The 23,357-nt window shown below is 38.7% G+C and overlaps 1 protein-coding gene across 1 annotated transcript in view; it reads left to right on the top strand.

The window, feature by feature from the left end:
- Nucleotides 1-2,788: 2,788 nt before the first annotated feature.
- The window catches only part of ALK (ALK receptor tyrosine kinase), a 598,490-nt gene continuing 577,921 nt past the window's right edge, over nucleotides 2,789-23,357 (top strand). Inside the window, exon 1 of the mRNA XM_036224695.1 lies at nucleotides 2,789-4,424. Coding sequence (XP_036080588.1) covers nucleotides 3,755-4,424 — 670 coding nt within the window. The 5' untranslated portion in view covers nucleotides 2,789-3,754. The remainder of the gene's footprint in view (nucleotides 4,425-23,357) is intronic.

Raw genomic sequence — 23,357 nt, 5'->3', positions numbered from 1 at the left:
CCCATTCCATTTTCTTTTGTGTGAGGTCGCCCAGGATTTGAGAGCATGAAATTCAGATACACAGGTCAAATATTTAACAGATCTCTTTACCTGTGTAGTCTTGTTTTGGGGAAGTTGCCCTTTTTGAGCTTCCATTTGTGATCTAGAAAATAGAGATATTATTACTTCCCCTCATAGTGTTATTGCGATTATTAAATAAGATAATGCATGAAATATACTGGTGCATAGTAAGTGTATAAGACATGTTAGCTATCACTTTTGCTCACTCTTTTAATTTTTCTGCCACTATTTTTCCCGCTTCTTCTTAACTGTACTTTCTCATTTCCCATTCTCTAGATGGTAATGATATAGGATAGAACTGTCAGAATTATAATTATTGATATGAAGAAGAACCCTAATTTGTTCCAGTGAGATGTGTAAATTTTGGAGAAGAATCACTGATTTGAATTCCAGTTCTGTTATTTACTTGCTGTTTGACCTTGGTAAATTATTTTGCCTCTCTGAGCCTTAACTCTTTTGTCTCTGTAATGGAAATAATAATATATCTTCCACCAAAAGGCTACTACTGTGTGGTATAATATGCACATACACACACACTCATACACATACTCCTACAGAGCCATGCATGTAGTGACCGTGGACTATTAATGTTCATTCCTGCTTCCTTTTTAAAATGAACAAAAAGGGAATATTTTTAAGATTCTGTGTGAATTAATCTACAGTATGAAGCACTTGCCCTTCCCTAGGAGATATTTGAGAGAATTTAGAAAAGGATGAGAATTAATGGAGACCCCTGTGTCCACTAGGTGCTGAAGCAATGAATAGTCCCGGATGTTACATGGTAGAATGTTAAATCCTGACAGCTTGTCTGAAGTTTCAAGTCTCTGCAGCCCTCTAGTGGCCATTGATTGTAGCAGAAGGTCCATAGTCACTGACAAATTACTGGAGTCAATTTGACTTTGGACAAGAATCATGTAGAGAATAATGGATGGAGTGAGGATTGAAAGGGCCTACATATTTAGCCTTTTTAACATTTCATATAGAAAACTGTGCTTCCATCAGTGTGCATCCCAGTGAAATCTGATAAAAATCTAAATATATATGCTCACATACTAGGAAAGTAGCAGCCTCCATACCCTTTCCTTCCTCTTCTCTTTCTCTGCCTCCCTCCTTGCCTTCCTCCACCTAGGTAAGAGCATCATTTCTTCTCCTTAGATCATCTCATTCTTTGCCCTTAAACTTGTAAAGTTAGTGTACCCAGTTTGAGGTCCAGGGAGAGGCTGTTTCCTGGTCAAATAAATACTGTTGCCAAATATAGAGCTGAAAGCAAGTCATTTAGAAAATCTATATTTTTGTGTTATTGGGTCTCCCAGTGCCAAAGGTGACATGACAATGCTTGAAAGAACCTAGCCTGGGAGAGCAGGGGCCCTGCTTGGCCACCACCTCCTGTGGGGCAGTAGACAAGTTTACTGCAGCCTTTTGCTTCTCAGTGAAGGAGATTTGGCTCCGTTCTGCTGCAACACTATGAGGAAGTTCCTCTGCTACCTGCAAGGCTGTGAGCATCTCAAGGGAGGATCCTGCCTTAGTTTTAGCTCCCATAGTTAGCACAAGGCCTGATGATCAACCTTTGAGGAGAAAGAACAGAGAGATTTGTGTCAACCAAAGATTGTAGTTTTGTCTCTGGTTCTAGTGAACCACTTGTTATAAACACAATCATTATCTGAGTTCTGCGTGGACAGCTGGGAGAGAGATGATGGAGAAGAGAGGTCAGAAGTGCAGTCCTTACTTCACAGGTGAATAAAAAAAGGACTGTGGTTCTGAACTCTTCACTCCCAAGGCCATAAGCAAGAGTGTCAGATCATTATTCATTCCAGCCAAGTCACCCCTAGATCTTCTTGGCTCGTTACTCATGGAGGGGTATGACAGAGCAATGGGTAAGAGCACATGAGTAAGGGCTTGGGAGGCACATATGACTCTGACCAAAGGAAAATCAATTAAGATCTCTGCGACTCAATTTCTTCATCTCTAAAACTAGATTTAAAATGCTAGTAGAGACTAAAGAAGGCGACACATATAAGCAGTATTCTGAGAAAATGCGGGAGATTGGGACGGGCAGATCTGAAACGTATTTGCTGTAGCTGAAGAACTCTGCGAGATCCCTGCCACTGCCCACCCCCTACGCTGCACTTTCCCTGTGCAGATAGATGGTGGGACGCCAAGGTTCCCAGGAAAGCGTTCAAATAATAGGACCAGAGAGACAAGTCTGTTTTAGGGCCCTAATCCAAGCCTTTTTCTGATTTGGCAATGTCGTGCTGCCCCTCCTTCCCCTCCTCCCTAACCCTCGCCTCCAGTTTTATTCCAGAACCAGATTTTCCGAAGTTGGACCCTTTTAATCTCTTAAATGCATAATTAGGGAGAGTGCTTGATTGCAAAGACCTCTTCCAGTCCGCCCATTTTATTTAAAACACGATCCTGTTCACACAGCAGAGAAATAGGGCAGGGAATCTGGAGGGGAAGGAAGGAGAGGGGAGAGGGATGGAGGGAGGGCCGAGCTGGCTCTGTGCTTTTCTCAATGAATGCCGAGGCCTTTGCAGATTTGCATAGGAGTTGACATCGCTGCGCCATTGGTTGGTGGATGGGAGCGGGGAGGGGTAGGCCTCCCTGAATCTGGCCCCAGTGGCGAGTTGACTTTGGAGCCCCGCCTCCCCCGCATCCCCGCCCCCTCTCCGCGCGCGCTCGCTGCTCCTCCAGCTGCAAGTGGCGGGCGCCCAGGCAGATGCGATCCAGAGGCTACGGCGGTGGCAGGGGCAGTAGCAGCTGGAACCTCCTGCCGCCGCTATTCGGAGGGTCGCAGGGCGCTGAGGCGCCTTCCAGCCGCCCTCCAGCCAACCACCCGAAGCCACGGAGGGCTGCCGATGGGTGAGGAGGGAGCAGAAAGATTTCAGGCTCTCCTGCCCTGAATGCTTTCACTCAGTGGCTGCTGCCGGGGCCGCTTTGGTGCGTGAGAACTCTGAGGAGATGAGACGCGAGAGGAGAGCAAGGACATCGCAAACTTGTGCGGTGGCAGCCAGAACCTACGCTTCATAGCGCGGGGTCTCGATTCAAGCCTAGAAGTTTAGTAAGTAGTGCAATCCGAAGACTTCCTGCTGCGGAGGCTTGCAGGAGGGGGCTCAAGAAAGCAGTCTCCACCCTTAGTTACCCCTCATCCCCTCAGCCCCAGAAGTGGGGCGAGAAGCTCGGAGTTGTCAAAAGGAGTGCAGCAGGCGACCAGTACAGCAAACAGCTTGGAGCTACCATTCCCGGCAGGAAAGTTGCGGAGGATTGGAGGCCGCCTCAGAGTGGACAGACCACAGCTCAGGCTGCGGGGGGCAGGAGAGGACGGTACCCAATTGCCATCTCTTTCAACCATAGTATTATCTCTGGTTCCAGAGCTCAGCGAGCTACAGATGAGGGCGCGGCACTAGGAGCTGCGCACGAGAGGCACAGTCCCATCTGCTAAGCGCAGTGTACTTCAGGGTCTCTTGACACACCTCTGAGCTTCCAACCCGGTTTTATTGATACTTCTCCTTGCCTCCTTGCAGTTGGAGGAAAACGAGAGAATCGAGGTGCACGCACAGATTCCCACAGATCAAGTGGAAGGAGCCGTTCACAACCAAGGACTTTTTGGAGCCCCTTCCCAATTGAGGGGAAGCAAAGGACGAGACTGGATACCCGAGAGGTAAAAGACTAGTACAAACAATATTTCTCTGGCGGAATGGGAGCTACAGGGCTCCTATGGCTGCTGCTCCCACTGCTTTCAGCAGCAGCCTTGAGCTCTGGGACCAGGACCCGGACCGGGACGGGGTCCGGCCAGCGCGTGGGCTCACCGGCCATAGGGCCGTTGCTGCAGCCCCGGGAGCCGCTTAGCTACTCGCGTCTGCAGAGGAAGAGCCTGGCGGTGGACTTCGTGGTGCCCTCGCTCTTCCGTGTCTATGCCCGGGAGCTGCTGCTGCCGCCGCCGTCCCTCTCGCCGGAGGCGCGTGGCTCTCTAGCTCTAGATTGCGCCCCATTGCTTAGGCTGGTGGGGCCACCACCCGGGGTCTCCTGGACAGCAGGCGCTAGCTCCCCTGCCCCGGCACGGACGCTGTCCAGGGTGCTGAAGGGCGGCTCCATTCGCAAGCTCCGGCGCGCCAAACAGCTGGTACTGGAGCTGGGAGAGGAGGCGATCCTCGAGGGTTGCATCGGGCCCCCAGAGGAGGCTACTGTGGGGCTGCTCCAGTTCAACCTCACCGAGCTGTTTAGCTGGTGGATTCACCACGGTGACGGGCGGCTGAGGATCCGCTTGATGCCCGAGAAGAAGGCATCCGAAGTGGGCAGAGAGGGAAGGCTGTCCGCGGCAATCCGTGCCTCCCAACCCCGCCTTCTCTTCCAGATCTTCGGGTCGGGTGAGCAGTTCCCGCCTGCGCCTTGTCGGGATTTGATTTTTTTAGACACATCAATTTGCAACCATTGTCAATTAACTCCTGTTTCCAAAACCTTAGCCTTTGGTTCTTAGCCCTCCTTCTTCCTTCCACAAACTTCCTCCCCCAGTTAGACTATATTTTCTTAAACATAGTTATTCCTCAAGGGTCTTTCTTCTTCTTCAGCAACCAAGTTGGGAGAAGAGTTTCCTGCTCTTGGCAGAATGCCTCCTTCTACTGATTTGCACAGAGTCCTAGCCAACACTGGATGCCCTTTTTTGGGTCCCTTGGATAGTTGAAATGCCCTTATTCTATAGTCAAGGTTAGCTCTAGATCTCAAAGCTATTGCCCCTTTTCCCTTCCCCTTGTTCCTCTTCCTGGCCACCACAGGTTTGAGTAATATGGTACATTTTCTCAGGGAAAATAAAATTCCTCATCATATTATTTAATTCCACCTAGCTGTTTCCTTCAAATGTTACCTGAGGATTTCTTCTTCTTAATTGATTCATCCTGTACTCCCTCACCCCTCCACCTTACTCTGCTATCCACTCACAGACTCTTGTTTTTCCTCTCAGATGTCATTGGGAGAATCCTAGAGGAACTAAGGGACAGGGGACAGGAGGGAGATGTGAAGAGAGGGAGCAGAGTTGACAAAATTGTCTTTTTTGAAGAAGTAAGTGTGAAGTCAGGGAGAGACAACAGTTGATTTCCCTTTCTTTCCCTGCCCCCTTCCTTCCTTCCTCCCTATTCTTAGCTTGAATGTCTGCAGCAGCAGCTCTGGATGACTGTCTGTGGCAGGCCTGTTTCGTTGCAGATCTCTGCTGGAGACTCCTGAAATGAGGTTTCTGTTTCATTTACTCTCTCATTTTCTTCCCATGCTCACTGAATTTGTGTGTGTGTGTGTGTGTGTGTGTGTCTCTGTGTGTGTGTGTGTGTGTGTGTGTGTGTGTAGGCACTTACTTTTAACTCTTCCCATAGTACCCTTTGACTGGAAAACCAGGTGGTTTTGAATGGATGTTTTCTCTTGTTAGACCACTGGGGAAAGGCTCCTCAATAAAATATACAATATAAATGAATGAGAAAGCACAGAAAAGAAACCATGCTTCTTAAAAGCCTACACTAATTCCATTGAGCAAACCCAGCATCTTTCATATCAGTCTCATCATCAGAAATAAATGAAATTCTTATGCTCCAGTGGTTACTAATGTCTAGTATTAATTGGATGGAAAGCATTGGAAAACACCCACTGTAGAGCTACAAATATCTCCCACATGCACCCAGTACTCTCACGCAGCAGGAACATTCAGAAGCTGTGGTTCCTCAGTCATTGCACAGTGAACATAGTGGTATGTGGTCCCCAAGGAAAGCAGAATCTGGATGCATATTTCAATATTAACATTAATGGCTTTGGAACTAAATTCAGTCTGCTTCTTGCTACTCCAGTCTTCTATGAATTTAGCCAAAGATGAAGTGGTCACTTGAGTCAGTGCTTAACCAATATATTTTTATTTTAAAATGCAGTCTGAATAGAGAGGTAATCTGTACAATTGTTATTCTTAAGATAAATGAGAAGCCTGGCTGTCCTCAAAGGTGTTAGTCCTGTCACTCCAGATAATGGACAGGCATGAAAAGGGTTTGCTAGTTTAGAGTTGCTGTAACAAGTGCATCCCTTTCAAAATACCAAGACTAGCTTACTTACAACATTGTTATTGTGGACATTGGAACAGCTCTTTGTATATAAATAAATTTTCTAATTATCTTTAAAAAATAACATTAGTGGCACTGGCACCTAAAATGACCCCTTTGTGATTAGTGCTGGAACATATAGTAATCCATAGTAAGAATCAATATCTGATGAGTTTGATAGTGCCCTCTGTGAACTTAGATAGGGGACCAATACTATTGTCTCACTACAGATATTTTTGTAAAGAACAGCTGTGCTTTAATGTCATCGTGGCTTCTATGTTTTATATGTACAAGATTCTCTTTTAGTGCCTAATATTTTTGTAATGGATATAAAAATGACTTCTCTGGGAATGTGGATTTTTTTCACTTTGATGTCCATGAGGATCTCCAGAACTCTCTCATCACCTCTTGTTAAATGAAAATAGGCCCTAGCAATCTAGCTCAGCTATCATCAGATGTTGGTGACAGGCAAAAGGGGTCCTTTCTGCAGTGCTAAACTTGTCTACTATAAACAAGCAGGTTACATGAAATTATCAGTGGATGTCTCTGAAGACTCACATGCTTAATGCATTTGAAGAATATACTCTTGTTGAGCCTTAAATAAGGAGTTTAAACTACTGAGAGGGGGTGTTTCATGCAGAGAGGAGTGTGCTTCAAGAGCTGCTCTGCTACAGACAGTAGGGAAGCACACTGTGAGCATCCCAAGTCCTCCCTCAGTAGCACAGTTCATTTGGCAGCTGGACCAAGCCCTTATGCATCATTCGACACATCTAACAATCCCAGTTTCAGGAAGAGCCAGGATTCTGCCATTAAAAGGCTAGAAAATTTGGCCAAGCATTTTTCAGCAGGATTGGGCTCAAATGATAATTGATGTGATCAAATAAGACATTAAGTGTAACTGGATGAGCTCCCTATGACCTCCAGAGAGACAGACAGCCTACCGAAAAGCACTTTGGGCCTTGTGGTGATCTCAGTTGGAATGGGCTGGACTCTCCTGCTTCGAGACATATGCTGTCTTCAGTTAGGCAGCCAGCCAGGCAGGACTAGCCTCTTGCCTTACCACTGTTTCCCTAGCCTCATTCTATAGTTTTCACTGCAGACTCCCCTATAGAGGGAGTGGACATACCCTGCAATATGTACTGTTTCATGTTTGGGGCAACATATGTCATTGTGGTTTCATTTGTTTTCTTGTGTGAAAATCTAGGCTTATTCCTCTCACTTAGATTGATTTTTCTGTTTATCGTGTTTGAGGAAATGGGTTTATGCTTTTCATATAGGTTGTGATTTATAGAAGAGGCATTTAACTCTTCTGTGACATAAGATCTTCAAATATACAAAGGGAAAATAAGCACAACCCAGTTTATTTCTCCCTAATTCTTCCAAAATGACTGGTGGTCTGGCCTAGAGGGGCACAACCATACTCATGGGGCTGTCTGTGGGAAGGAAAGAGGAGCAGATAGGTGTTCTGCTACTCTCTGTGGTGAGGGGCCTGGAGCAGCCCATTTGTATGACTGAAGATAGCTTTCTAAATCTGAGCAGGACCATCACTAAGAATGTGAAAAAAAATGGAAAAGTACCCAATCAGAACAAAGCAATACGTTTGTATTGCTTGTGGTTTGGGTTGTCTGAGAGGACAAAAGGATGTTGAGATGCCTTATAATGCATGACAGGCTAATGCTTTTTCATTGTGGGTTGCTTTCAACTCATACATGGGATCAGCAGGCAGTTGTCCAGAGCACCTACTCATGGAGAAGATGGTAGAGAGGCAATTGTTGGGACTGTGTACCATCCTGGGACAGCCCAAAACTCAGAAAAGATGTCTGCCTGGAGGTTACCACAGCCTCACTCTGTAGCCTGTTTTGTAGATGTTTTAACATCTTGCTCCTTATGTCCCTCAGGCTGGGGCCCACAGGATGATTACTTCTGGGATAGGAGGGCCTCTTTCCCTATAAGCCCTCTCTCCCAACCCCCACCATTCTCACTCGAAGAAAGGGGCTGTACAACTGGGGACTTGACATGTACTATGGAGAGGCCTGAGCAATCTAAAGTAGATGTATGCAATGCAGTATACCTGACTTTTGACCTCTCGTATCTGTCAGTCCCTTCCCATTTAATTTCTGGAGAGGGCAAAGGAAACTGGAGCTCCCAGAAGGGATATCAGTTATTGGAGGTGAATTGGGAGAGTTGGAACTAGTCCAGAGAAGAGCAGAGAGCTGATTTAAGAATTAAAGGGACTGATTTATGATGAAAGATTGAAAGAAATATATATGGCTGGCTAAGTGGTGATGAAAAGAAAGCTATAGTAACAATCTATAGGTCTCTGAAGAGGGAAAGTGGTAGTGAAGGAGAGGAGTTATTTAGTGCAGCCCGTAGAAGTAACAGGATGAACTTGCAGAAGGAAACTTCAGGTTGGATATCAAGGAAACCTTGTTTTCTGAAATTGATACTCCCATACTATGGAATGGAATTCTAAGGGATCAAAGAGTAAGGTGAGATGTGGGTCAGACAAGCCACAGAATTCATAATTAATCAGTTCTATATTTTCAAATGTCAAGAAACCACAATAGGCAAGAGAGCTGGGATGTGGGACAATGGCAAGAATTAGGATTTTATGGAATACAACTCTTTTTTTTTTCAGTTTTATTTATTTTAAAAAATTTTATTTTTCAGTTACAGTGACATACAGCATTATCTTAGTTTCAGGTGTACGACAGTGATTAGACATTTATACAAGTTACAAAGTGATTACCCCTATGGGATACAACTCTTAAGAGCCTTTGGACATTGGTGTTTCCTGGGGAAAAAGAAGAGAATTTCATATGTATCTTTGAAGTTGGTGGGAAATGCTTGTAAGATTTGTTAATGAAAAAATTATTTTTCGAATTACTCAATTTATTCTTCTCTACCCCCAGGTTAGATACAGAGTATTTCTCTGGTGTGTTTTCTGTATCTCCATTGTGGGGTGGAGGCACTCTCACTAGAGCATTATGCATCTAAGATATGTGTGTGTGCGTGTGTGTGTGTGCGTATGCGCGCACGTGGTCAAGTCATTGGGCAGGGCAGAAGGTGCCTGGGTCTTGAGAAGATGACATCAGTTCTAGATTTGGTGGACACAATGTTCCTGTTGTCCTGCCTACTCTTTAAGAAGTTAGACCCTGACCTTGGTCATCTTGGGGAATATCCTGTCTTTCACCAGTAACCCAGAGTCAAAGTTGTGCTGGGAATGTGGTGGGGGATGATATTCCAGAAAAAAAATTGTGACTCCCTGAAAACACCTTGAAATGCTGAGAATTTATATGGCTGTTTGAAAGATGAAATTCCTTTAAATCTACTTGATCCTTTAAAAAATTTGCAAAAGAGAAAGAAGGAGCAGAGTGTTATCATTAGTAAAAATGAATGTTTTTATAAGGAGGTTTGTCTGCTAAAGGTTAGAAGTGACTGGCCTGCAGGTTGGAGAAGAAGAGAGGGTTGGTTAGCAGAGGTTATAATACTTTGCCACTCTTAGGATTACTATCTGATAATCTTACTCCATGTGAATTTGACCAGCCTGACTCGTAAAGGACATTTTGTCTTTCTTTATAACCATTGTTAATGTCCTGTTAACAGTTATATGGGACTTTACAATTTATAAAGCACTTTCACATTTATTAATTTTTACCTATCCTATAGAAGGGCAAGTATTTGTCTTATTTTATAAATGGAGTAACTGAAGGCTAGATGTTTGATAACACTCTTTCAAGGTCATACAGGTAGAAAGTGGTATACCTAGAAACTTTCATTTTTGTATTGAGAGGTTATGAGATGCTAGATGCTGTGTTAGGTGTTGACATGGACCACATATCTCCTTTCCTTAAACTCAAGGCTCTTTCTACTAAGGGAATCATCTCAAGGTACAGATTATAAACAACAAACACATGAAAATAGATAAAAAGCTTTACATTATCTTTGTTAGAAGGCCATGCAACAAATATTTTGTGTTCAATAGGCATTAAGGAAAAGTTTCTTGATATCTTTGAGGCCCAGTTTCATTATTAGAAAAATGAGGATAGTTATAGTTCTTATCTCAAGGTGTTGTCATGGAGATTAAATTAGATGATGCATATAAATCTCTAACCTAATGCCTGACACATAATAAAGTATCTCATCAATATGAACCATATGGTTCTTTCTAGCAGCAGCAACACCCCAGCATTGAATATACATTTTAGTCTATTTGAATGATGCCATCTGGAGTTGCAAAGTCCTTATTGTGGCATATGAGGTTACCCTGGTATTAGCAGTTGTGGTACTGTGGGTTCCCCATGTAACTAACTTCTAATTCCTAAGAGATGAGAGATGGAATCTGCTGGAAATGGGAAGAGTGACCAGGGTGATAGTTTTCATTTTCTTGCCATGGGAAGCCTGTCTTTTTCAGAAATGTAGATAAGAAGGAGGATTGAGGTATAGTATTTAATTCATTTCTATCGACTTATATCCTTTAGTAGATCTTTTGATATTGGATTCACTCCAAAAATTCAAGCACCATTTTCACAATCCAATTCTTTTTTCTTTTATAGAAAGAAATCAAGCCATAATTTTATGAAAGCATGAAATCTAATACTGAAGAAGAACAAGATAGAGGCATTACAGAAAAATAGTTTTCAGGTAGTGGAACTTCCATAACTGAGAGTGATCTGTGCAGTTTAAGCCCCTTCATGCCCCCAAGAGGTACTGGGCCACTGGCCTCTGGTAACTCCCTTGTTGTAATTAGCTGGAGCTGGACCCTTTCCTTACATTTCTAGCCTCACCATTCATTGTCAGTGGAAGGCAGGAGAGATATGAAAAGTACCAACTTGTTAATGGGTGTACACCCATTAAGAGCAGCTAAACTTTTGAGATTCCATGGAGACACGCAACCCAGGGACTTGAGTGGGAGGCTGCCTCAGGAAAGTGCCTCAGCCTAAAAGAGGCTATTCAGCATCCACACCACATTTTATAGATGGTGTTTTTTATGAGCCATAGCTGAGCATTGCCTCTGGAAGAAGCATATGAATATCATCTTTGTTTGGGAGTAAATGAAGAATAGGGAGTGTTGATGAGGATGGTTATAAGTATCCAGGAGTCATAGGGAGAGAGCTGTTAATAAAGCTATCAAGGAGCCTTCTGGATGCCTTCTTCCTTAGAGCCATTGCTTTTTCCTTTGGTCTAGGGTATAGCCAGTATTTCTTAACCTAGTGATGACCTGGCTCTTTCACACAGGCCAAGATGTGAGGAAGAAGTGGTTAAAAGAGAATATTGGCCTTGTGGTGAGGTAATGAGGAGGTGGGAGGTATCCCAGTACCTTTCTGATGAGTCAGATTTCTCAGAACAGCTTTTTTCTTCCTCAGTAAACCTTGTGATGAATTTTTCATCTGGACTGTTCTGAACTTGGGTCCTTTCCCAGGGAAATTCTATCAGAATCACTTGGTGACATAATCACTGGAAACCTGGGCTGGAGAACGCTGTGTGGGGCAGGGACCCCCGGCTCTTCCGGGGGGACCTCGCAGCTGATATAGTTCTCTAGATTCTTAACCACCACATGCAGTTCTGGGACCAGCCTGTTTTGTGTCTCTGCCCCTCCTTCCAGTCTCGAGATGGCCTCTTCTGTGTGTCCCCAGTTGTATGACTTCTGTTCAGCTAGACTTTAAGTGACTCCCAATGATGGCTATTCTGTAGTTTAGCTATAATTTTTATTTGGTTGTGAGAGGAAGCAAGCACAGCATTTACCTACTCCACCATCTTGACTGGAACACCAGGACTTGTATTTTAACATCAGAAAATGATTTTTTTTTTTTTAAATTGAGGAATGACAAATACATTTGAAGTACACTTAATGTATTAATGTTGTCTGTAGCTTGATGATGTCACACATGCAACATCCATATACCATAGCCCAGTTGAAAATACAGAACATTTCCAGTATCTCAGAAAGTCCCCTCGTGTCCTTTTCTAGTCTGTATCCACCTCCCACCCAAGTAACCATCCTTCTGATTTTTATGTCATCAGTTAGTATTGCTTATTTTTGAATTTCATATAGATGAAAGCATAAGTACTCTTTTGTTTCTGGTTTCTTTTACTCAACATGATTTCTGTGGGCTTTTCAATGTTGCTGTGTGTACAAGTATTCTTTCTTTTTTAATTGCTATGTTGTATTCCTTTATGTGAATATAACATAACTTTTTTTTATCCATTTTCCCGCCAAGGAATTGGATTTCTGGGAAATCAAAGGTAAAAGAGGCTATTCCAGATAACGATTAGCACAAGTCCTAGATCTGAGGTTGAAGCCCTGCTCTACCGTTCACTAGCACAAGGCTTTTTATTTTTCTTGTCTTCAAACTTCAGCTTTCTTATTTTTAAAGTGAGAAAAATAATACCCATCTCCCAATGTTATAGTGATAATTAAATGGGATAAGGCATTTCATAGGCCCTGACACATAGTTGCCACTCAATAAGTGTTAGTGTTCCTCAGTTCTTGATTAATTTCTTTCCCTTGGTGTCTAGAATGGATCTTTCAAAAATTTCCTGAAGCATCATTTTTACAAGTGATGTCAACGACTCACAGAGGGAAAAGTAATAACCAAGGACCGTGTAAATTATATATATTTTAATACATACTTTTATTTATAAATAAATAAAATAATTTTAATAAAACATTTCTTACACTAAGTTTTAGAATTAACAAATATAATAAGCTATTCAATAAATAAATAAAAAACTTAAAAAACTCTTTGGTCTTACATACAGATCAATTAAGGAAGAGAGAAAAAAGTATATAGGAGACAGAAAAAGATGGACAGAAAATACAACCATATTTAAGAATGAGACAAAAATTACTGAGAATGACAGATATACACGTGGGGAAACAGAAAATAATGTGTAATACGAGGCAGTCCAGGAAAACAGAAGGCAGGAATTATCTCCTGGACACTGAGATGCATAGATGTAGAAAAAGAGACCAAAAGAATGAAAGAAAGAGAATGAGGGAGAACACTTGATTATTTTTTGACTCGGAAAGATTCTGACCTGGTGTCAAAATCTACACTCTGAAACTATGGCCAACATTATATAGTGTTTATTTTTAATTTCATTGAAGTAGAATTTACGTATAATAAATGCACCTATTTTAAGCGTACAGTTCTATTTGTTTGATAAATGTATACATCTGTGTACCCACCATCCTAGTTAGAGTATCATACATTTCTATCAACCCCCAGATGGTCCTTCTTGACTTTCGAAATAAACCCCCTACATATCTTATTCTAGGCAATTTCTGATTTAATTTCTCTCACAATAGATTAGTTTTGTCTCTTCTGGGGGGTCGTATACATGGATTCATAACAATATATTTTCTTTTGTGTCTGGCTTCTTTCACTTAGAATAATGCTTTTATGATTTATTTGTGTTATGTGTATTAGTAGTTCTTTTTTTATTGCTGAATAGTATTTCATTGTATGAATATACCACACTTTTTTTTTTTTTCAATTCATTCATCTGTTGATGGACATTTAGGTTGTTTCTAGTTTGGGACTTTCATGAATACAAAGCTGTTTTGAACATTTCGTGTATAAGTATTTTGTGATCATAGATTGTCAGTTTTCTTAAATTTATTATGAAATTGCTGGTAAATGTATGTTTAACTTTATAAAAAATTGACAAACTGTTTTTCTAAGTAATTGTAACACTTTATACTCCCAACAGTAGAGTGTGAGAGTTGTTTGCCCCATATCCTTGGGAATACTCGCTATTTTCAAAGTATGGCGGTATCTCCTTGTGTTTTTAATTTATCTTTCTTTGTATCGATTATCTAATATTGCATAGGAAATCAGCCTGAAAGTTAGAGGCTCAAAACAATAATAATAGCAATAACAACAGTAACTTAGTATCTTTTATAGTTCTCATGAGTTAGGAATTTAAGAACAGCTTGACTGGGTGTTTTTTGCTTGGTCACATATCAGCCACCATTGCAGTCATCTTAAAGCTTGACTGGGGCTTCAGGGTCTACTTGTAAGATGCCTTGCTCATATGGTTGGCAAGCTGATGCTGGCTATTAGTGAGAGGTCTCAGTTCTTCTCCAAGTGGTCCTCTCCACAAGATTGCTGGAAAATCCGTGGCATTGGGTCTGGCTACCCTCAGAGTGAGCATCTATTGAAATGATTATATGATTCTTTTTCTTCAATGTCTCCCTCCCTACTTTCCTCCCTCCCTCCCTCTCTCCCTCTCCCTCTCCCTCTTCCCTTCCCTTCCCTTCCCTTCCCTTCCCTTCCCTTCCCTTCCCTTCCCTTCCCTTCCCTTCCCTTCCTTTCCCTCCCCTCCCCTCCCCTCCCCTCCTCTCCCCTCCCCTCTCCTCCCCTCCCCTCTTAAGACGAATTACAGTGTTTGATTTTCAAATGTTGCATTAGCTGTACATTCCCAAGGTAAATCCATTCCACATGGTCATGATGTATTATCTTTTTTACATATTTCTAGATCAGCTCACTAATACCTCATTGAGGTTTTCTGCATCTTTTATTCATAAGGATTTTTGTTCTCTAGTTTTCTCTTCTTGTTCTTGACAGGCCTTAGGGTCTGGGTAATGTTGGGCTTATAAAATGAGTCGAGAAGTGTGCCCTCTTTTTCTAATTTTCATGGAAGGCAATTGTAATTTTTTCTTTCATGAATTTTTGTTCAGCAGAATTTACAACTGAAGCCATCTTGGCCTGGTATAGTCTTTGTTGGAAAGTTTAAAATTACTAATTAGATTTATTTAATAATGATTACAGGCTTGTTCAGATTGTCTATTTGAATGAACTTTAACAGTTTGTGTCCTTCAAAAAATTGATTCATCTAATCTAAGTTGTTGAATTAATGCGGGTTAAGTTTGTTATATCTTCTTATTATTTTTTTTTATGTCTGTAGGGTCCGTAGTAATATTCTCTTTCATACTAGATATTGGTAGTTTACATCATCTCTTTTTTATGGTCATTCTGATTAAAGATTTACTGATTTTTTTTTTGATTTTTTAAATTAAAAACAAACTTTCTGTGATATTCATTTCTTCTACTTTTAAATTTTCAATTTCATTGATTTCTGCTCATATTTTATTACATTTCCTTTGTTTGGTTTGCCTCAGGTTTAATTTGCTCTTGTTTCTAGTTTATTAAGGTAAAAGCTTAGATCATTGATTTGACACCTTTCTTCTTTTTCTAATATAGCCATCTAATACAAAAATTTCCTTTAATAATTGCTTTAACTGCATTGTACAAATTTCATTATGAAATTTCATTTACGTTCAACAGAAATGTTTTCTAATTTTCCATTTGGCTTTCTTTTTGACCCATGGTTATTTATGTGTGTTTTATTTTCAGATATTTGGGCATTTTCCAAATATCATTATCTTACTGACTTCTAGTTTAATTCTGATATCTGAAACATACTTGGTTTGATTTCAATTACTTAAAATTTTTTAAGATTTGTTTTATGGTCCAGAATATGGTCTATCTTGTTGAATGTTTCATATACACTTGAAAAGAACATATTTTCTGCTGTTGTTGGGTGGAGTGTTCAACAATGTTAGGTCAGTTTGGTTAATAGTGTCGTTCTAGTGTCCTTACTGATTTTCTGTTTGTTACATATATTTTTGGTCTTGTTCGTTTGTCGCTTTCAGTTTTATGTTCCACATATGAACAAATGTTTTGTCTTTTCTTTCAATTCTGTCATGTTTTGCTTCATGCATTTTGAATTATTAGGGACCTATACATTTAATATTGACTCTCGATGATTTGATGCTCTTATCGTGTACTACCTCTTTTTATCCATGATGATATTCGTATTTCGAAGTTTATTATGATTGACATCAATATATCCACTCAGATTTCTTTTGATTAGTACTTACATGGCATATTTGTTCCATCCTTTTACTTTTAATTTTTCTTTATATTTAAAGTGAGTTTCTTGTAGAAAACATATAGTTATATATTGTGTGATTTAAAAAAACTCAATCTAATAATCTTTGTCTTTTACTTAATCTGCTAGATTGCTTGTATTTAATGTTATAATTAATATGTTGGATTCTAATCTACCATTTTATTATTTATTTTTGTTTATCTTCCTGTTTTTTGTTTTTCTGACTTTTTTTTTGTTGTTCTTTTCTGACATCTTTTGGGTTATTTGAATACATTTTAGTATTTCAGTTTTAATATCTTGGTTTTTTTTGGTTATGTCTGTATTATTTTAACTATGTTATTGGTTGCTCTAGGGATTACACATATATGTATTACATACACACACAGAGTTTCACAGTCTGCTTCAAGTTGACATTTTACTACTTCAAGTAAAATATAGAAACCTTACAACTATATATGTTCCTTTGCCTTCCTCCTTTATAATTGTCATGTGTTATATCTACATAATTAAAACTGTTAGATTATAGATATATATGTATATATGTATTACTTTCAGCAGTTACATATAGTTTAAATAACTTAAGAGGAAAAAAATGGTTTTTTATATTTAACCAGATACATACCATTTTTCTTGTTCTTTTCTAAAGTTCCAGTTTTCCTTATTTTATCATTTTCCTTTAACTGAAAGAACTTCCTTTTGCATTTATTTTAGAGCAGATATGCTGGCAACAAATCCTCTCAGTTTTCTTTATTTGAGAATGCCCTTATTTAATTTTTATTTCTGACGTATATTTTTACTGAGCACACAATTCTAGGTTGATAGTTCTTTTCACACTTTAAGAATGCTCTACCTCTGTCCTTCATAGTTTCTGATGAGCATTTTGCCATTAAATTGTTCTTTCCTATATGTAGCTTTTGTCAAGCTTTTTTCCTTTGTCTTTGCTTCTCAGTAGTTTGATTATGATTAGTCATGCACGGTTTTATTTGACTTTATCTTATTTGCAGTTTGTTGAGATTCTTGAATCTCTAAATGTACATTGTTCATGAAATTTAAGAAGTTTCAGGCATTATTTTCTCATTTTTTTCTGCACCAATATCTTTCTCCCCTTCTCTGAGACTCTGCTTACACAACTATTAGACCTTTTGATATTGTCTTACAAGTTCTTGAGACTCTGCTAATTTATTTTTAAAAATTTTCTCTCTCTGTTCTGAAGATTGGTTAGTTTCTATGATTTTATCCTCAAGTTTGCAGACTCTTTCCTCTGTTTCCATTTTGCTGTAATTTTTAATTTTCGATATTGCGTTTTTCAGTTTAAATTTTCTATTTTAAAAAATAATTTCTATATACCTACTTAGAATTACCTTTTCATTTACTTTCTAGAATGTTTTCTTTTACCTCATGTAACCCAGTTATAATAGATGGCTTGTTGTTGGCATCTGTTGATTATTTTTCCCCTTAAGAATTGGTCACATTTTCTTTTTGTATATTGAGTAATTTTAGATTATATCCAGGAAACCTTAAACATTATGTTGTTTGATCTGAGACTTAGTTGTTTTTTTTTCTTTTTCTTTAAAGCCTTTGTTGTGCTGCTTTGAGTCCATCCACACACGTGCTGCTCAGAGATGAGCTGGGACCCTGCGCTAGTTTCTTCACATATTTAGCGTATTTTCTTCTACAGTTCTCTCTTCTTTGGGATTCTGATTGAATTCACAGTTTTACCTAACTGTATAGCTTCTGCACAATTTCCGCCGCTAGGGTTGCTCTTGGACAAAACAGAAATAATAAAGAGAAATAAAACAGGAATTCTCTTCATACTCTTTGTCCTGAAGGGGCCCCTTTTCCTAGTCCTCTGGCCTGAAAGATGTGGTTTCTAACAGAGTTTCTATTAGAATTTTGACTACTGACAATGTCATATTGGCCTGTCTTCTTGCTAACTCTGCCGATGAGATGAGAGAGAAAAAAGAGAAGGGAAAACAAAAGGAATCAAGATCTTCCTCCTTTCTCTGTGGATCACAAGGCTTCTTTTCCTGGCCTTTTTGCTGGAAAGAAAGGATTTCTCTGGGCATTTTAGCTGCCCATGGCACCACTACCACAGCTTTACTGGGTGCCTGCATTTGGCTCACAGATGCAAGAGAAAAGAGGTCAAAATGGAAAACTCACCTCCATATGTGTAGCTTTTCCAGCTTTTGACTCTTCCTCAATATTCCTGACTTTGCATTACTGCTAATAGTTTTTATTTATTTTTTAATTTTTATTTTGTCCAGAGTTTTTGGTTGTAAGTAGTTGGATAAATAGGATTTAGTGGGCTTATGTCACCTTGTTGCCCTGGAAGTCCCATTTTCTTTTTTCTTTGAATCGGAGTTTCTATCAACAATATTTTTCTTTCAGTTTTTAATATTTAATGTGCCATTCTTCCATATTTAAATCCTCTCAGCTCTTATTTGCTGAAAATGTCTTTACTTTGCCTTCATTTCTAAAGTAGATTTTCACTGTATATACTTTTTGACTGATAGCACTTTAATGATATTGTTACATTGTTACACGGTTTGCATTGTTTCTGATCAGAAGTCAGATATTTCTTTATGTTTCTTTTTATGTCTCCCTGAACCTCACTGCCCCCATGGCTATGTTAGGATTTTTGTCTTTATCATGGGAGTTTAGCAATTTGATTATGATGTGCCTTGTAGATATATGTGTATGTGTGTATGTGTGTGTGTGTATGTGTGTGTGTGTCTTTCATCTTTCTCTCTCATCTCTGTCCCTTTTCTGATTTTGCTCCCTGGAAAGTCAAGCTGCTTCAGCTTTCCCAAAACTTCAATCTCTGCTATAGGCCAGTGAGACCAGCATACTCTATTTGGGTCTAGTCCTTCCCTTCTGTGTCAGGGTATGAAAAATGCCTCCTTGAAGAAAATCAGGCTGGTGCTAGGATCTACTACATTTATTTTTCTTCATTCAAGGATTATATCTATGCTACTGATTATCCAAGAAAACTTTTTTTTTAAAAAAATGTTTTGTACAGTTTTATGACTGTTTATTACAGAGGGCTAGCCATATTTTTTTGTTTCATCATGGCTGGGAACCTATATAATGAATTTTGAGATCACAGTTATATTGGCCTATGTCAAGATATACCATATATATCTCTATGAGAGGTGCTCACCAGACAGAAGTTAGAGAAGGGAATCTTTTTTATGGATATCTGTAAGTTTGGACTTTTGCCTAAGAAAATGCTTATTTATTAGTTTAGGTGTTTTTTCTTTTCGTTTTGTTTTATTTTTAACCAAGCACTTACCAAGTTGAATGAACTCTTTTCTTCCAGGAGTTCACAATACTAGTTGGGGAGAAATGGCAGACAAAGCACACTAACAAATAACTCCAGTGAAAGGCAACATTTGAATGCTCAAGAAATGATAAAATGGTATTGTGATTCAGTGGAGACTTGGAGAGCTCGATTCTTGCTGGAGTGATTAGGGACAGTTTCATTCTATACCTCCAGGTCTCAAAAACTGTTCCCTTAAAGGCTGACGAGCTCTGCTTGTTCAATGTATGATTGGAGGAGTGAAGTTCCTCTGAGACTGGAAATCATAGCTCTGAAATTTTGGAAAGGAGTTAGGTCAAAGGATATCTACTGAGAATTATGATTTTCTTTTGGGTTTGTGATAAAAGTGAGTTAGAAAAAGCTTCCAGAAGGAGGTGATTTGAGAACAGGATCATGGAAGGAGTACAGTATTAGACTTGGAAAAGACAAGGGTGATGGACCCTCCAAGTTGGGGAAATAGCACAAAATAATGCTGAGAGGAAAGACACTTGGTTATTGGTTAGAGACAGACAGACACACAGACACATACGGAGTCAGTCTCTCTCTCTGTCTTTGTCTCTCTCTCCATCTCTGTCTCTCCGTCTCTCTCTGTCCCTGTCTTTCTGTCTCTCTTTCTCAATACCATAATTTGGAAAAATCTGGTTGGAGAAAAATGTCAAGAAGTAGAAATGCAGATTTGATATATCTGACCTTTCTTCATTTCAGAACAATAAATGTCAAATATCTTAAAATGACAGCCAGGATGGCTATAGATTATTTATGTGCTTAAATATTTAGGGAAGAAACATAGTTTAGACTTAAGTCTAATTTATGTGAAGATTCTGACCAGAGAACCATAAGCATTTTTAAGGAACAAGTATAAGCAATGATGTTTACATTTCAGAAAGCAGAAAATGTGAAAAATCAGAACAGAATGAAGTGGTAAATGATTCCTGATAGGTAATGAGAAATTTTGATAACATCAAGGAAGTATTTTACAACACATATTGTGTTTGGGTTTTTCCTGTCTGTGTGGTGTGGTATGGTGGCATTTTAGAAAAGACCTACTGTCCAAATGTCCTATCCTTTGATTAAATACGCAATATTTTATAGTATGTGAATTTTTACTTATATCTCTTATCCCCTTTTTATTGAAGACATTTTATTGTTAAAACAGAACAAGGGAGAATTATTTTGCCCCAGCTGTGTAAATCCTGATAGATGTATAATCCTCCAGCCTGGAGTGTAATTCTCCACTCAGCCTCATATTCAGTTATCATCAGAAGCAGCAGTGTTCCTTTCACAGTGGAGGCTCTGAAAGGTGTTTTATTATTTTTTTAAGAGCTGTGAACATTAGTTAACCCATTTACTTCTGAAAGGACACACTATTGCATTGTGTTAATAGAATCTCAAGGTACTTCTGGGTCTGGTACTGAGCTCCAGAACTTACTAGTTAAAACTTCTTAAGGTAATAAGACAATAAATTAATTTTTCTGCTCTTGGCATTCTCATCTATAAAATAGAAATTATTATAGAACTTGCTTCATAGGGTTCTTAAGAGGAGTAAATGAGATTAAAAAAGAGTATAATACAGCACCTGCCACATGGTTAAAATACAAAAAATCTTACTCATTATTACCTATTTTATTATTATTGTTTATTAATAAAGAGGTTTCTCCTAATTATATTTCATAGCTTCCTTTTCATATCATCTTTGCTGAAATCTGACAATACTCAAAATTAGTTTACCTTGTAGAGAACAAACAAATTGAAGACCTAAAAGAAATATTTAAATATTGTGGACTAAAGCAGCCTATTTTCCCAAAGAGCTAAAGTCATCAGAAAATGAGTGCCATCCCATTGCACATTTTATAAGAATTCCATATAGAAGGCATTTTCTAAGACTTCCATAGGAAGTCTTTTACTTATTTATTTTTAAATGTCAAATAATTTTAATTAAGCCATGAAGATAATTTTTAAACTCTTAAGAATATTCATTATAATATCTTTTACTTAAAAAAAGATCTTTTATTTTCTTAGCAAAAAAAGTCCTTATTTCACTGATTAACTATGAAGTTTGAAAAAACATTCTGAGTTGAGGCAGTGGAAGGAGGGAGGAGAGTTCTGGATCTAGGAGTCATGGCTTTAGGTTTTCATTTGAACGTGTGCCAACTTATCCTGTTGTACCTAGGCAAATCACCTTACTAACCTTTTTGGAGTCTTAATTTTTGTTATATGAAATAAGTGAGTTCTAATCTCTACTATTCCTTTCATATTAAAATTCTGTGATTCTAACCTACTTTCAGGGCTGGTGTTGAATGAAGCATTACTGGGAATATTGGGAAGATACTATTTCTATGAACAGGAGTTATAATTAGAATTTCACAGAGCAGTGATAAGAAATAACTTTCTCTTATTCTTATATGTTTGGAAACAAGCAGATTATGATAAGATTTATTTAGCTCTAACTAATAGGGGTAGAAACGATGATAAAATTTAAGAAATTTATTTTTATTTTCACCCCAAAGGAAAACTCAAGTTATTTTGGTGCTTTTATGGATATAGTAAACTCATCCAAGATGCTTTGTTCTGGTTTTCTGTTTTAATTGTCATAGCTAGTCAGGGACCAATTGTGTAGACAGAGGCAATTGGTTGATAGATAGATAGATAGATAGATAGATACATACATACATACGTACATACATACATACATACATACATATATACATATATATCTATTTACCTGCACATGTAAAAACTGCACTTCTTTATTTGTATGGTTTATGTTAGGGGCAGGATTGAGGGATAAGGGAATATTTATTTGTCTCATCTATTTCAGTATGAGGGACACAGGAGGTGTTTCATAAATTCTTGCTGAATCAATGAAGGAAAGAACAAAGAATGAATGAAGGATGAAAATACGGTATGTGAAAAAGGTTACCTGAGCCAGTCCTTTCCATCTTTAATAATCCATGCCACAGCGAACACAGTGTATGTCTTATAAATTCACTTGTTCATTTCTTGTTTTTAATAATTTTTTATTTTTTAATTACAGTTAGCATGCAACATATTAGTTTCAAATGTGCAACACAGTGATTAAACAGTTATATAACTAAGGAAGTGGTCACCCTGATAAATCTAACACCCATCTGATACTGTATATAGTTATTACAATATTATTGATTATATTCCTTATACTATACTTTTTATCCCCATAACTATTTTGTAACTTCCAATTTGTACTTAATCTCTTTCCCTTTTTTACCCACTTCCTAGCCTTACTCCTATCTGACAACCATCAAAACGTTCTCTGTATATATGAGTGTTTCTCTTTTGTTTATTTTGTTCTTTAGAAGCCACATGTAATGAAATAGTATGGAATTTGTCTTTTTCTGACTTACTCAGCACAGTACCCTCTGGGTCCATCCATGTTGTTGTAGATGGCAAGATTCCATTCCTTTTTTATGATTGAGTAATATTCCATTGTATATATGTACCACCTCTTCTTTATCCATTCATCCACTGATGAACACGTAGGTTGCCTCTGTATCTTGACTATTGTAAATAATGCTGCAATGAATTCACATGTCCCTTCAAAATAGTTTTTTGAGTTTTTTTGACAAATACCCTGAAGTGGGATAACTAGGTTTCTCTTTGTCTCTTGTTATGGATTTTGTTTCAAAGTCCATTTTGTCTGGTATAAGTATTGCTACCCCAGCTTTATTTGTTTGTTTGTTTGTTTCCATTTTCATAAAACATCTTTTTCCATCCTTTTACTTTCAGTTTCTGTGTGTCTTTCAGTCTGAAGTCTCTTGTAGCCAGCATATATAAAGATCTTATTTTCTTGTCCATTCAGCTGCCCTGTCTTTTTGATTGGAGCATTTAATCCATTTACATTTAAAGTAATTGTTGATAGATATGTAATAGTTGCCATTTTGTTATTCATGTTTTCAATCTTTTTCTTCCTAAAGACGTCCCTCCAGCATTTCCAGTAATACTGGCTTGGTGATGCTGAACTCCTTTAGCTTTTTCCT

The sequence above is a fragment of the Rousettus aegyptiacus genome, unplaced genomic scaffold (assembly GCF_014176215.1).
Source record: "Rousettus aegyptiacus isolate mRouAeg1 unplaced genomic scaffold, mRouAeg1.p scaffold_m13_p_7, whole genome shotgun sequence".
Lineage (NCBI taxonomy): Eukaryota > Metazoa > Chordata > Mammalia > Chiroptera > Pteropodidae > Rousettus > Rousettus aegyptiacus.
This window is presented reverse-complemented; position numbering and strand designations above follow the sequence as displayed.